General features: G+C 49.8%; 1 protein-coding gene across 3 annotated transcripts in view; it reads left to right on the forward strand.

Annotated features, from left to right (window-relative positions):
• TTC7B (tetratricopeptide repeat domain 7B) overlaps window positions 1-15,500 on the forward strand; it is a 237,585-nt gene that overhangs the window by 21,978 nt on the left and 200,107 nt on the right. For all 3 annotated transcript variants that reach the window (XM_082647696.1, XM_082647697.1, XM_082647698.1), the window contains exons 2-3: window positions 713-867; window positions 4,704-4,872. In XM_082647696.1, the coding sequence (XP_082503822.1) occupies window positions 713-867; window positions 4,704-4,872 (324 nt within the window). The remainder of the gene's footprint in view (window positions 1-712; window positions 868-4,703; window positions 4,873-15,500) is intronic.

Genomic DNA, 15,500 nt, shown 5'->3' on the forward strand with positions numbered 1-15,500 from the left:
ATTGCTTTTATATTTTCATACAATTATGTTCTGTCCCTTCACAGAAAAAATAGACTGTGTTCAGGCTGGTGTATGAATTGTTCTGGGTTTACTCAGAACAATCTGTATGTGTGGATTCCAAAGAGCTGCTCTTAGAGTGAGGTTTTTATTCTAATTAACAAGCCAACAGAGACATTAACAAAGAAGTATAAGCAATGCGCTCTTAGGAGCAGAACCTTCGTACAAACGTTCCCAGATACCATGTCTGTAGAGCTTTGACTTCTAGGCAGGAACAGACTGCATGCATTCAGGTCATTTTGACACAAACTTGTTTTAAGAATCTGAGTACACAAGACTTTCTACCAGCTCATGTCCGTGTATAAAGCCGTAGACCACAAAAGAGCTAGAAGATTTCACTGCATTGTCTCTGGAAAATACAGAGTATTGGGTTTTGTGTGTTTTGTAGCGATCATGCTGAATAAATCATAAGACAACTTTGTGTCTTCTACTGAACTTGAGCTCTGTCCACATTAACGAGTATCCATCTTTCTAGTTCAATAAATATGGGACGGAGGAATGAATGCTTGGGCTACCACCCTTTTGCTTTCATACTCTGGAACATTCTTAACTAATTAAGAGAATTCACCGTAAGATGGTCCTGAGGTCCTTGGGGAGTTCCCAGCACACAGACCATTCCTCACCCCCATTTAGCTTCTCACTGTGTTCTTTGTAGATGACATGGCAGAACTCCTCCTTGGGGAATCAAAGCTGGAGCAGTACCTGAAGGAACACCCCCTGCGGCAGGGGGCCAGTCCCCGAGGCCCCAGGCCCCAGATGACTGAGGTCCGCAAGCATCTGACCGCTGCCCTGGACCGAGGGAACCTCAAGGTACCGTGGGCCTCGGGATGAGGGCTTAGAGGGATGTGCTGGCTCTACCTCCTCTGGGCAGCGTGTGCTCGGGAAGGACGCCCAGGGACAAACTGGGCGACGGGCGGAGCACATCTGTGGCTTGTCTTCTGAGGAGCAGGCCGACTCCCTGTGCAATTGATGTGGGGCTTCCAGACCAATGGCTTCTCTCTGATGAGAGTCTCTAATGACACATTATCCTGAGAAATGGCACTAATCTTCCCCAGGTGCTTGGAATAAAGCTGTTATCTGTGGCCCAGGACTCAATCTGACACCTTGTCCCCCTGAGAAGAGAGAAGTGAATCAGGAGTGTCGCTTAAACCACATGATACCCTGCCTGAAACGTGCAGCTTGTGACTGTCCCAGGCAGCTCTGGCCCGGAGCGGGGTGCACATTGGCGCCGGCAGGCCTGGTACCTTGGTGTGGGAGGGAACCGGGGCAGGAACTTCCCTCTGCCTGAGCAATGACCCTAATCCTCATGGCACAGGAAACCCTAAGCGCTGCCCTTCTCCTCATCTGCCCTGTTTCCTGGTCTCTGTATCCAGCTTTCCCTCTCCATTTCACATCTTTCCTTGCTTCACTGAAGCTTTTCCACCTTGCCTTCCCTCCCCTCTGCCCCCTTCCCCACCCTGTTACCTCACTTACTGGTTTCTGGACACTTCCCTGCCTGAAGTCTGGCTCTTGACTGGTTTCCTGAAGTCAGTCTTGTTCAGATAGCTGACTGCATCCCAGCACTCCTGCCAGCTTCTTCAGGGTCCCTTTAAAATCTCGGATGTATTCTCTGTTGGGGAAGGGCAGTCTTCAGTGAACTTTTAAAGCTCTTCCTTTCTTCCTTCCTTCCTTCTTTCACTTTTCTTCAGAGTTAGGGACAGTTGTCTCCATGTCAGTTGTTCTTAACGAAGATGGTCCTGGTGACATTGGTGGGTCCTAATCAGTGGGAAAGGGTGGGGGGACCTCATAGTGACAGCTGGTCAGACTCAAGTGTCCTTCCAGGAGGTATAAGGCTGAGGCTCTGTGTTGGGGGGAGAGGTTGAAGATCACTGCTCCAGGCCTGGCACCTTGGCTAGTTTCTATCCCACTTTGAGCCCCCCCACTTTGAATTAACCTTTAATTTTACCACATGTTCATAGTTTTTGCTCTCCATCCTCACAACCCAGTGCGGTAGTAAGAACATTGAATTTCAACTTAGAATTCGGAGTCTGCTTCCCAGTTGTGGCTTTGTAAGCCGTGTGACCGTGGGAAGTTACTTAAGCTCTCTGAGCTTCACGTTATCTGTAAGTGTACTTAGCTCAAGGCCATTCTGAGTCTCAGGTGTAGAAGTTCTTTCACAACTGGATAGCGCGAGATACATGTCAGTTTTTGCTATTTTATTGGTTCTACCTAGAGAAGTTTTCTCCTGCTGCCATTTTTGAGCTCCCTCTGCCTTATAAAGAGTGTTCCAAAGTCATATTTGGAACATATCTTGCCTGGGCGGGTTGACCCACTCACGCTGGCTGATGTGAAATTTCCTCTCCTCTTGACCTTAAGTTCGGGTGTCTCCTAGCTGGGAGCTAGGGAAAGCCCTGTGCAGACACAGGTGCCCACAAAACACAAGTGAACTGAGGCTGGAGAGACTAGAGCGAGGTAGCCGTGTGGTGGCAAAAAGAGCCCGGACGAGGAGTCAGGAGGCCTGGCTTCTGATTCAACTCAAGAAAGTTGCGCTTGTCACAGGCAAGGTAACATGGCTTGTCACAGGCTGGAGCTGCTCCCCTCTCCCCCTCGGCCCAGGGGCCTCTGCCAAGCTGTTTCCTCCTCTGCACAAGGCCATAGATTGGACTTGCCCAGCAAGGCTCTCCATACTGTGCATACTCTTGGAATTTTCTTCAAGCTCCTGCATATTTTCCATCTGGCCCTTCAAGTTTACCTTTTTTTTTTTTAATTAAAAATTTTTTCGGGTTTAATTTTTAAAACTTTTTTCTTGTGGTAAAATATAAATATCATAAAATTTGCCATTTTAACCATCTTTTAGGTTCAGTGGTTTTAAGTGCATTCGTATTCAGATCACCACCATCTATCCCCAGAAACTTTTCATCATCCCAAACTGAAGCTCTGTGCCCAGCAAACACTAACTCCCTCCCCCTCCCCCTTTAGTTTGCTTTTCAGCCTATGGGTCTCAGTTCTGGGGAAAGAGGGAGGACACAGGAATCTCCTAGGAAGCCTTTTCAATATACCCAAGCCTGCCCTGTCCCCTTCCCTGGTGGAGAACCCCTGTGGTGGATGCTTTCTTTTCACAGCTCTTTTTCTCTTTTCTTAAGTCTGCTCTGATTTCTTTCTCTGTTTCCAAATATAATTCTGACGTCTTGCATTGGTGCCACTCCCTTGGGCCACTCTTAAAACCCTTTTGCTCCCTTCATTCTCTTGCCTGTTCTATGTCCTCTGTAGCGCTACCCCTGCTCCCTTTCAGGGACTGCCTGGAAGCCGACCACCTTGGCTGAAACAGCGGCTTCGCCACGCTCTGGCTGGTTACCTGCACATCGCCCACTCCGTCTCAGCCATAGATTACAGGATAGTGCAGCTTCATGGTGTGCTTCTGTAAGCTGAAAAATCCGGCTTTGTATACCTGGGGTTCCAATGAGAAGGCCTAGAAGAGGGTGATAAATGTTTCCTTATGTAGATGGCTGGGTTGCCTCTTCTTTCCCCAGTGATGAGTGGGGCTTGAGGATGGGCTGAGGATGAGGTTGGTGGGTGTGGACTGGGGAAGCCAGCCTCTCCTGATGGAGAGGAAGACGAGCCCATCAGAGTTAGAACTTGCAGCCTCTGGGAAGGGACCTGGGTCAGTAACCATAACAAGCTGGAACAGCTCAGCGAGAAAAGTTTGTCCCCGGAAAGAAAGCAAGTCCTGAATTTTGCACCAATTTAGAAAGCCTCTCTCCTTGGGATTTGGGTTACAGTCTGTGTTATAGCCCCAGTGCTGTGGGCAGGACCCACCAAGATGTCCGTGGAGCCTCCTTTTCGGAGACAGGTGCTCGTGTGTTTTGTTCATAACGCACGCCTTCCATTCTTGACCCAAACCTGAGGCCTGAGGGGAGCCTGTTTTACAGCAGATTTTTTTTTTTTTTTTTTTTTTTTTGCGGTACGCGGGTCTCTCACCGCCGTGGCCTCTCCCGTTGCGGAGCACAGGCTCCGGACGCGCAGGCTCAGAGGCCATGGCTCACGGGCCCAGCCGCTCCGCGGCATGTGGGATCCTCCCGAACCCGCGTCCCCTGCATCGGCAGGCGGCCTCTCAACCACTGCGCCACCAGGGAAGCCCCACAGCAGATTTATTGAAGTATAATTCACATGCCATATAATTCATCCATTGAAAGTGTACAGTTCAGGAGCTGTGCAACCATTACGTCAGTTTTAGAACATTTTCATCACCCCAGAAGTAAACCTGTAGGTGTTAGCAGTCATCTCTCATGCCCCCATCGTGCAGCCCTAGGCAACACCAGTCTGCTTTCTGCCTCAGCAGGCTCGACCGTTCGGGCCAATATATGTCGCCTGTGTGACGGGCTTTTTCACTCAGCGTCATGTTCTTGAGGTTCACCCATGTGGTCCCAGGGGTCAGTTTTTCGTTCCTGATGATGGCTCAGTAATATTCCGGGGGACGGCGAGACCACATTTTGCCTCCCCCCTCATCAGCTGCTGGCCACATGGGCTGTTTCCGCTCTGGGGCCCCTGCGAGCAGTACCAACAAGAAGGCTCCCACACCCGTCTTTCTGTGTAGAGCCGCGGGGCTCCATGGGAGCATCACACATCATATCGTAGGAAAATGTTTTTTTCTCTCCTTTTCCTTCTAGTCAGAATTCCTACAAGAGTCCAATCTGATCATGGCCAAGTTGGATTATGTTGAAGGAGACTATGAAGCCGCTCTCAACATTTATGCCCGGGTGGGCCTGGAAGACTGGCCGCTGACGGGCGTCCCCCCTTACAGGTTACGGATGGCCGCGGACGCCTACGCCACCAAAGGTGAGGCCCACGCCTGCTCTCCTGGGGGCCATGCCCTGGGTCGCGCTGTCTGGAGCTGCAGGGCCTCCCTGGATCCTGCGGTTTGACCCCTGTGCCCTTGGCTGAGCTTAACCCCGGCAGCTCCTGGCGAGGCCCCTGGGGTTGCCCCACCACAGGCACTGGATCATTTTAAGTCCAGCGACACGGCGTTTCCTTAGAGCTGCAGCTCCTCAGTTGTCCCTGAAGGAACAACATTGCAGTAAAGTTTCCTGATGATTAATGTGCAGCTTAAGCAGGGACCGTTCTCGGTAACTGAGATGCCGCACAGCGTATATACAGGGATCCTTATCACATGGCCAGTCGGCCATGTGGCTGATCTCATTTTTATTCATCAGTGCCACCTCTGGGTTAATTAAGGCTCAGTGGTCACTGTAACAGCCCGTCATGCAGTGTTTACCTGGGGGCCTAGGGGCTCAGGGGATAGACGGGGGAAATGTTGCCCTGGTTGCCACAGAGGAGTTTGTAATCTAATGTGAGGGAGTGCAATCCCACGGGAAAAAAAAAATGACAGAAAGCCAGGGCACACACATTATTTGACCTTTCCAAGTCTCCACTTCCTCATCTATGAAATGAGTGTAATCACATCCACTTCACAGAGTTATGAGGATTAAGTCACATAATGTATGTAAAGCACTTACTAAATGATATTTTTAAACGTCAGCCCCAAACAAAACAGCAAATGGAAAAAGCCAGGCCCGGTAACAGCTTTTCAGAGGCAGGAGAGGTCACTGTAGGCCAGCAGGGCCAGGAAGGCTTCCTGGAGGAGGAGGGACACTTTGAAGCAGATTTATAAAGGCCTCAGTAAGAAGGAGACCCTCTGAAAGCAGCTCCTCTCCTTCCTGCCACCTACCATGCAAACCATGCAATGTGGCTGACTGTGGCCACACAGAGGCTCGGGCCCTGGGTGGGTTGACCCTCTAGAACAGCACTGAGCTGGCCACTTGTCTGCAGCCGGCTGTCTGTCTTGGTTATCCTATGCAATGTTGAACAAAGACCCAGCCAAGGCACACTTAAAGAGCCTTGTGACAGGGGTGACAGATTCACCCAGTTCCCTCGGGAGCCTTGCTCAAGCACTTTTAGGTTCCTCTAATTAATCTTCTCAGTGTCCCTGTGGGCTGGGAAAGGATGCTGTCACTCTGACAGGGCACTCTGGTGGTTTACTGGGCACAGTCCTTTGAGGCTGTCTCAGGGGTTCTGAGGGCCTGGACCTGGGCGTGCATCTGTCTGAGGTCTGTGCCACACAGCTGCTCTCTTTTCTCGCTGGTGTTCACCCAGCGCCTCACATGCCTTAGGCTTATGGGAGCTGTGTGTGTGTGCACGTGTGTGTGTGCGTGTGTGTGTGTGTGTGTGTGTGTGTGAGAGAGAGAGAGATTTGGGGCCAGGAACGATATTGTGCAACAAGAGCAAGGCTTCATCTGGCAGTTTCCAGTCACCTGATTGACTTGGGGCCTCCTGGCTTGTAGCCAGGAGTTGGTTTGTCCTTTGGGGGTGGAGCATGGCTCTAAGACCTGGTTAGCACCAAGAGCTCAGGTCTTGATTTGAGACGGCCTGGTGGACAGACTGTCTGCAGGTGGCACCACCAGCTTAGTCTCACACCTGCCATGCAAAGTGGGCAAGGGGGACAGGAGGCTTGGTCCCCAAGTCTGGCCCTGGGTGGTGTGTGATTAGCAGTGGGCCCCAGCCACGGGGCTGAGGCATTTGGCTGTTGGGACATGCTGGCTGGCTCATGGGAGAAGGGAACAGCTGTCCCCTCACTTCACCAGAGTAAGACTGGGCTGGAGCAAAGCCCAGGTGCACCTTGGATGGGCATGCACCAGCCCACGCCCCTCCCCTGTGCCACCTGTATGCTGCTGTCAGCCGGGGAATTGACCTGCACACTTTCACAGGTCACCTCAACTTTTCCATGGTCCCCTGAGGTCTGACTCGACCCAGTCTCTCAGCCAGAGTCAATGTCCATGAACTCCCACATCTGCTCTTGCAGCCATGGCCGGGAGCAGATTCCCCTGGCCAGGTAATATAGCCTCGGCTTGTTGGGAATCAGAAGCCAACAGGATTCAGTTATGAGAACCTCCTATGGGCCAACACCACGTGAGGGTTTTATTGTCTTTTTAATCCTCCAAACCCCTAATTTACAGACAAAGGAAATGAGACTGGGTGAGGTTACTAAGAATGATATGGTGCCCACTGTGTGCCAGGCACTGTGGCCCTTATTTGGGTATCTCGGCCAAGCTTCACCATCACCCTATGAGGTAGACACTATTATTTTTTCCATTTTACAGATGAGAAAACCGAGGCACAGGGATGTTAGATATGCTGCCCGGGGCCCTACAGCTGGGAAGTGGTAGAGCCAGGACTCAGCCTCAGTGGCTGGTTCCAGAGCCCATGCTCTCCTACTGAGTGACAGAGGGGGACTTAGTCTGAAGAGTGTTCAGCTCCAAAGCCCACGTTCTTAATTACTCTGCTCTGTTGGCACGTGGATGGGAATGCGCTCAGGCCAGGTAAGGTTTCCGCAGGTAGAAAACATTCAGGTCACTAGAGAACACCCTAGATTTGTGTCCACACTCCTCCTCTCAGCCCCACCTCTCACGTTCCTCTCCCTTAACTCCTTGCCCAGGTCCCTTGCTGTAAGTTCTGGCCCTTAAGCTCACATGTCCTGTCTTCCCTGACACCCTCCAGGGCTCACCCATTCAGAAGCCATCGCATTTGATAGTATCACAGCCCAGTAGGTTAGAACTACTCAAACATCATATTAGAACTAGTTGTACTGCGATCAGACACTCCTGCCAGTCTGTGAGTTCCACTCAGGGAGGAACTGTTTTGTTCGTTTGCCATCCTCAGAAACTAGCACGGTGTCTGGTACCTAATTGGTGCTCAATTATTGATTGAAATTTATAGAAGTTCCCTTGCTCAGATTTCTACCAAGGTGCCCATCGTGTAATTCAGGTGATTCTGGGTGCCTTTGCTTCTAGCTGTCATGGTCAGGTGCATTTTCTTTGCCCAGGGGTAACATACTGGGCATATTTCGATAATTCAGACTTACTCGCTGCCAGTTACGGGGTATACCTGTAAGAGCATGTTGACATCACACCATGACAGAGGCTGGCATGGATCCCTTCCCCAAAGGTTATACATTTCAGTTCATTGCCATTATCAGAGAGCCTCTCAATGGATCTCAACTCCCCCCCCGCCCATCCCCCCAGTGCCTTCCTCCTATCCCTTAAAACTAAGTAGAGAAACAGAGAATGGGAATAGAAGACATGGAGAAACTCTTTAGCTTCTGGTAGAACTGGGTTAATCAAGTGAGTAGAAATCTTTATTCTGGGTACAGATTGAGATATCACGTGAAATCTCCAGGACACCGAGTGGCCACAGATGTTCTTTTCCCAAAGGGGGAGGCTTGGGAACAGTGAACACATGGTCACTGTCTATTTTGGGACTTCGATCTGCTGGACATCGGCTAACTTGCTGCAGCTAGGACAGTGGGAGCTGTAAGTGGCTTGCCTTCCTAGAGATGGCCTTTATAAATAGCCTTGGCATGTACCCTGTTGTAATAGAGGGACCACAGATGCGTGGGTTCCAATTGAGGGAAGGCCTGTGACAGTCCTGCGATGGCCCACCTGGTCACGGTGGGTAGGCAGCTGTGTTCTGCGAGGTTGCTGTTCCTCCCCCGTCTGCTAGGGCGCAGTCCTCATCTGTGTGATGGATGACTGAAGCTGGGTGGCTGGCATGTTGCAGCTCGTGGAAAGGGGAAAGGAGAGAGATGTCTAGGGTGAGCAGAAGTAACACACATCAGCTGTGCTGACAGTGCACTGGTGAGAAGTCACTATAGGGCCATGCCACCAGGCACTTGGGAAAAAGAGGAGACTGGCGGGGGGGGCATGTAAGCCTCTCATTAGACATGTCCATCAGAGCTTGGTCTCGGACCCAGATGGGACCTGTTGGAGGATGCAGGGAGAAGAGAGTAGCCTGTGCTCAGGTGAATGAAAGGGAATGCGTAGGATCTGAGGCTTGGGATTGGTGCCCACGAGGAGGGAAATTACGAACCTGGAAACAGCAGCGTGGTATTAAACTTCCTTTCCAGATTGCATGGTACCAAAGCAGAGAAGGACTGACTCCAAAATCTAAACAGGGCCTTCACAACCATCTCTCATACAAATGTCTTATTTTCCAGCAGGGGAGACTGTGCCAGAGAAGGTAAGGGACTTGCCCAATGACACAGAATGAACTGGAGGCAGGGCCCCGACACGGAGGTGTTTCTTGGTAGGAAACGTTCCTGTCAAGCTGCATGACATCTGCCCAGGTGGAGAAGGCGGTATAGTGTTGGGAGCTTTGTGGGGCCTCCTCCACTTTCTTTATTCCTCCTTTGTCCCTGGGTTTGAAATTGCTCCTCTGACACACTGACTCAGAGCTTGGGGTGTTGGAGCCAGACTTCCAAGTTTGATCTGTAGCTTTGTCACTTACTAGCTGTAGGATCTCGTGCAAATTACTTTCACCTCACTGGGGCTCCCTTTCTTCATCTATAAAATGGAGATAATAATAGTATCTACACTGTAGCATTGTTGTAGGGAAGGAGTGAGCACATGTAAAGCGCTTAGCACGGTGCCTGGCAGATAACAAAGGTTAGCTATTTTTATTCTTATGTATCCCTGGAGCTTGAACCCAAATGGATAGATCTCTTCAGAAGCCCCAGGTAACAGCCAGCTATGGGGAGAGGGGAGAGTTGCCCTAGTGTATCTGCCTTGTGTAGCAGAGGGCTTGGCTCAGGCTGTGGGAGTGCAAGCAGAGATTGGAGGCTGAGGGAGGAAAGGCTGTTGCTGCTGGAGGCTGGGGGGCACCCAGTGGTCAGGGGCAAGTGGAGTGGGTACCGTAACATCCTGCACTTCATCAGCCCTGCCCCGGGCTGGCCCGGAAGGTTAGAGGGTCTTTAGAGTTGGAGCCACATTCATGGTTTTATCACAAAAGGCCATTCACGTTGGGATGGATCAGCTGATGCAAGTAGTGTTCCTTTAAGAGGCAAAAACAATCCACACAATTCCCAGACAGTTGTCTTCATAAGGAACATGCTAAATCCATTGGCCGATAAGAGAGGAGATCGCGGAGGAGGAGAAACTGTCTCTGCTGGGCTCCAGGGAGGAGGGCTCGTCTCTGCTGACCGCACTTCACTTCCTGGCCAGAGGCCTCCCCTTCCCTAGAGTCTGCAGACCTCGTGGGCCTCTCGCTTCGCAGAAGGGCGGGTGTGATGAGAACAGCAGTGGGGATGTGGTAACGGAATCATATAATGGCCTCCCCTTGGGTATGTTACTTCCTTCCTCGGGTGAGACTGGCCCCAGAGCCCTCTTCGGTCTGCCCACTGTGTGCTCTGAGCATCGGGTCTTGGGGCGTGGTGTCAAGAAGGAACTAAGATGCCCACCTCTCCGTGGGCAGCGCCGAGGGGCGAGGGAGCTCTCAGGGGCTTTCAGAAGTGCTGCCTGTTCCCTTAAGCTTGTAAGCACTAGTCTTCAAACACAGAACCCATCTCCAGAAAGGTGTGGATCTCAGCCTTGCCCTCCCCAGCTTGAAAACCAGTGTCTTCTCACACCCACGGACCTCAGCTTGCAGTAATCAGTCGTTAGGCCAGAGGACAGAGACTTAAAACATTCACTGACAAAACGTTTGGGGAAGAGGCCCCTGGGGATTGCTCGCTGTCTTCCATGGGCCCCCTGCCAGTGCAAAATTCAGACACATCAGCACAAGGGACACGGTTCATTGTTGAGTGGCTTTTATTAGGTGTTGCTCACGGGCTTCTCCACCACACTTTGCTCAGTCCTGGGCCGCTGGGTGGTATCAAAAAAGGCCTGAAATAAATTGAGTTGGAAATTGTTCAGGCTGTGGGTAGTTATGACTTGAGTACTGTCGTGCTCCCAAGAAGGCTGTCGCATGTTGTGGCCACGGAGGAAACAAATATCTTGAACCAGGGTTCCCTGCCCCCCACCCATGAAATATAAGAGACGGGAGAAGAAGGGTGTATCTGCTCTTCCTCCTTGGGGGCTCATCGTAACAGCCCTCTGTGTCAAGGTGAGGCCAGACTCCCGACGAGGTGACTCGAGGAATGAGGTTCCTAGAAGGTGGTTTACCTTTCTGCCTCATTTTTCCTCCTGGAATATTGTCTGTCTGGAGCAGCCCAGATTCCCCTGGGAAAGTGGAGGCATGTTTGTTGGGGGCTTTCGCCTGGGGGCCATGGTGGGGGCTCTATCCTCAGGGATGTTCGTTTGCCGCCCCCAGGGGAACCTGCATGTGGTGGGTTGGGTCCAGGCTGGCCATGCTCCACCAGTGCCAGAGGCATCTGTGGGGTAGGCAGTGCCGGTCCCCTCGCACACTAGGGCCCCTGCCCTCTCCAGGCCGTGGGTTGACGTCTTCCGGACCAGCTGGCGCCTATGCTCAGCTGACAGCTGCAGGCGCAGGCATGGTGACCAGGGCTCGCCCCTTGAGCCAGCTCACGTAGGCACTGGGTGGCAGAGAGGCTCTCAGGTCGCTTGTGTGCTCGGTGGGAGAGAGTGCCGTGAGAGAGACACAACAGCTGCTGGGACATGGTGGGAGGCGGAGGGGCTGGACCGGTGGCAGGGTGTCCGTGTCACCTGCTCTGCCCAGCCCGAGCCCACTGCTCTGCAGATGTAGTGAACGGGTATGCTGTGCTCACCGAGAGGATGGAGGCAGAAGTGCCGATCCAAGTCAGCGACTCAGACTCCATCCCCCAAGGCCAGAGCCCCTGCCCTGAGCGCATGCATAGGGTAAACCCACGCTGAAGACGCATTTTGAAGTTCTGCTGAGATCTGTGGGTTAGGGCCTTTCAGTTGTAGGTGAAAGAAAACCCAACTCAATCTGACTTCGGGGGCAGCCGGATTCAGGGCTCAAAGGCGTGGACGCTTTCTCTCCTTTTCCCAGCACATCTTCCCCTGTGTTGCTTCCCATCTCAAGCTCCAGACTCTGATTCTCTTAGGCGTAAGTCGTAGGAACCTCAGCCAGATTTTCACTGGGTCTTGTTGACCCTGCCTGGGTCACATTCCCATCCTCAATGTAGTTACGGTGGCCAGCGACATGCCCTGTAACTGGCCCAGGACCTGCATGAAGGCTGTGACGAAGAGGGTGGGCCCTTCAGGGGAATGAGAGGGAGGGCAAATGTCCATGACAGGTGACACAGCAGTGGCTCCTCTGAGTAGGAGCCTTCTTGTCAAAGAAGCTGGGGCTCTTTCTGCCTTTTCTCCTTGGAGGCGATCCCTGCAGGGGAAAAGGAAAAGGGACAATTGAGGAGGAGCCAGGTGACTGCTCTGTGACAGAGTCACTGTGGACTGGAGATGGCCTTGGGACCAGACCGCATCAGGCAGTCTCCAAGGATGGAGGAGCCGACCTTGCCTGCGTGGAGAGCTCTCGGGGGAAGAAGGACTTGACTGTTCTGGCCTCGGGGATAGGACCAGGCAGTGGAAACGGCACGCAGTCCAGCAGTATTCCCATATCTGGAGATCTTTCTAACACACACAGCCACCTCAGGGTTCGGCTGCCCTGAGAGGTTGGGGTTCCTGTTGGATTAGCATTTGTTGAGCGCTCCCAGGAGCCAGGCATGACGCTCTCAGATTTACCTGCATGATTGCACTTTGCCCCGAGAACAGTCCTGCGCCATAAGGATTATCATTCCCTGCGGAGGGGTTGAAAGCCTGAATTTCAGAGGTGAGGTGGGAGTCAGATCAAGGCCTGTGGACTCCAGAATCCATATTATTTCTGCTTTCTTGAGCTGCCTTTCAGTTGGAGTAGGGATGTCACTGATGGAATTCTGGTGTCAGATAACCTGCTAACCTTTGATGCTCTTCTGTGATTCTTAAGTAAGTAAATCTAAGTCTCACTTTTCTTATCTACACAATGGAGATAATGATACAAGAATACTGAGAAGAATGAAGAAGACAAAATGGGAAAACGCTTTTAAATATATAAATCTGAGGTCAGCAAAAGGGAGTTTGTGTAGTCTTGACTTCTGGTGTCCCGAGATTGGGAGCAGCAGTGGCTGTGACGGTCTCAACCCTCCCCACGGCCCCGCCTATCATGCTCCTTTGCTTGGGCAGCTGGTGGTGCTTCCAGCTGTCCTGGGTTGCCCTCTTGCCTCTTCCCCCATAATTTCCCTTTATTATTCTTCTTAATACAGACAAGATACATGTGCATTGTATAAAAATAAGAAATACAGACCAGTCAAAAGAACATAAAAATACCCATCACCCTGTTTACCCAAAGCCAACGTCTGTTAACATCTTAGTGTGTTTCCTTTTAGATCTTCTCTATACTTATCATGCGTGTGGCTTTTTTTTTTAATAAAATGAGATTATATCATATATACTGCTTTGTGACCTGCTGTCATTTTCTGCAACAACAGATAAATTTCTGCAACATTTTAGCAGCTGTGCAGCATTTCATTGCATGGATAAGCTATAATATATTTAACTAAAAAGCCTCTATTTTGGGCCATGTATGTTGTTTTCAGCTTTTCTCTGTTACATATAAGGCTGTGATGAATGCCCTCTCAGCCTGGTCTTTGTGCTTGTTCTTAATGATTTCCCTAGGAGAGGTTTCCAGAGGTGGAGTTTCTGGGTCAGAAAAGAAGTATTTCCAGACTGCTGCAGAACGGCTGTGCCTGTGTGCTTTCCTATCTGCGCTATGTGGGACCAGCTGCCTCTCATTCTGACCTTTGATCTGAAAGTGAACATTTTTTTTTTCTTTTTTAAATTTTTTAAAAAATTTATTTATTTTTACATTTATTTTATTTTTAGCTGTGTTGGGTCTTTATTGCTGTGCGCGGGCTTTCTCTAGTTGCAGCGAGCGGGGGCTACTCTTCGTTGCGGTGCGCGGGCTTCTCACTGTGGTGGCTTCTCCTGTTGCAGAGCACGGGCTCTAGGCACGCAGGCTTCAGTAGTTGTGGCACGTGGGCTCAGTAGTTCTGGCTCGCGGGCTCTAGAGCACAGGCTCAGTAGTTGTGGCGCACAGGCTTAGTTGCTCCGCGGCATGTGGGATCTTCCCGGACCCGTGTCCCCTGCATTGGCAGGCCTATTCTTAACCACTGCGCCACCAGAGAAGCCCCTAAACATTTATTCTTCACTTGTATGTTGAGTATAGGCTATTTGGAAAATGAAGAACAATATAAAGCAAAAAATAAAACCAGCTACCCTACTGCCACTTGAGTTAGTTAACAAATTTTACAGGTGTGTTTTTGGGACCAGGGTTCGAACCAGCCTGGGCTTGCACAGTGGTGTGCCTTATGGGTATGTTTGAACGAATCGCCTATGGAACATCTGTGTTGTTTCAGGTTTTCCTATTACAAATATGCTCTATAGCTTTTAAAAAAAACTTTATTGAGATATAATTTACATCCCATTAAATACAACCTTTTAAGTGTACAATTCAGTAGTTCAGAAGTTGTGCGACCATCACCACAGTCAATTTTAGAACATTTTCGTCACCCCAGAAGGAAATCTGTACTCATTAACACTCACTTCCTGTTATTTGATTAATGCCCACCCCCCCAGCTCTAGCCAGTCACTAATCTACCTTTTGTCTAGAGATTTGCCTATTCTAGACGTTTGAGATAAATGGAATGTCCTAACATGTGATGTTTTGTGTCTGGCTTCTTTCACTTGGCATGTTTCCAGGGTTCTCACATGTTGCAGCATGTATCTTTCCTTTTTATGGCTGAACAATATTCCATTGTATGAAGGTACCACATTTTGCACATTTTGTTAATCCACGCATCAGCTGATGGACGTGAGGTTGTTCCTGCTTTCTGGCTATTATCAATAATGCTGCCATGAACATTTGTGTACCAGATTTGGGGTGGATGTATGTGTTCATTTCTCTTGGGTACATACTTAGGAGTGAAATTACTGGGTCACGTGATAACTCTGTGTTTAACTTTTCGGGGAACTGCAAACTGTTTGCCAAAGCGGCTGTATTATTCTGAAAGATTCCAGTTTCTCCACATCCTTGTCAACGCTTTTCTGTTCTTTTGATCACAGTCATCCTGGTGTGTGTGTGATATGGTATCTCACTGTGGTTTTTAACTTGTTTCCCTAATGACTAATGATGTTGAACAATTTTTCATGTGCTTTTTGGCCATTTGTATATCTTTTTTGGAAAAATGTCTATTCAGATCTTGTGACCATTTTAAAATCGGGTAGTTTGTCTTTTTATTATTGAGTTATAATTGTTCATTTTATATTCTAGATGCAAGTCCCTTTACAGCTATATGGTTTTAAAATATATTCTCCCATTCTATGGGTTGTCTTTTTACTTTCTTGATGGTGTCCTTTGAAATGTAAAAGTTTTAAATTTGGATTAATTTTAGTTTATCTACTTTTTTCTCTTTTGTGCTTTTGGTGTTGTATCTAAGAAACTGTTGCCTCATCATGGTCACAGATCTTTTATTAACATTTCAAAAGAGTTTTGTAGTTTGAACTCTTACATTTAGGTCTATGATCTACTTTGAGTTAATTTTTGTATATAGTGTGAGGTAGTGGTCCAACTTCATCCTTTTATCTGTGGCTATCCGGTTTTCCAGCACCATTTGTTGAAAGACT

Source organism: Grampus griseus, assembly GCF_964374135.1.
Source record: "Grampus griseus genome assembly, chromosome: 2".
Lineage (NCBI taxonomy): Eukaryota > Metazoa > Chordata > Mammalia > Artiodactyla > Delphinidae > Grampus > Grampus griseus.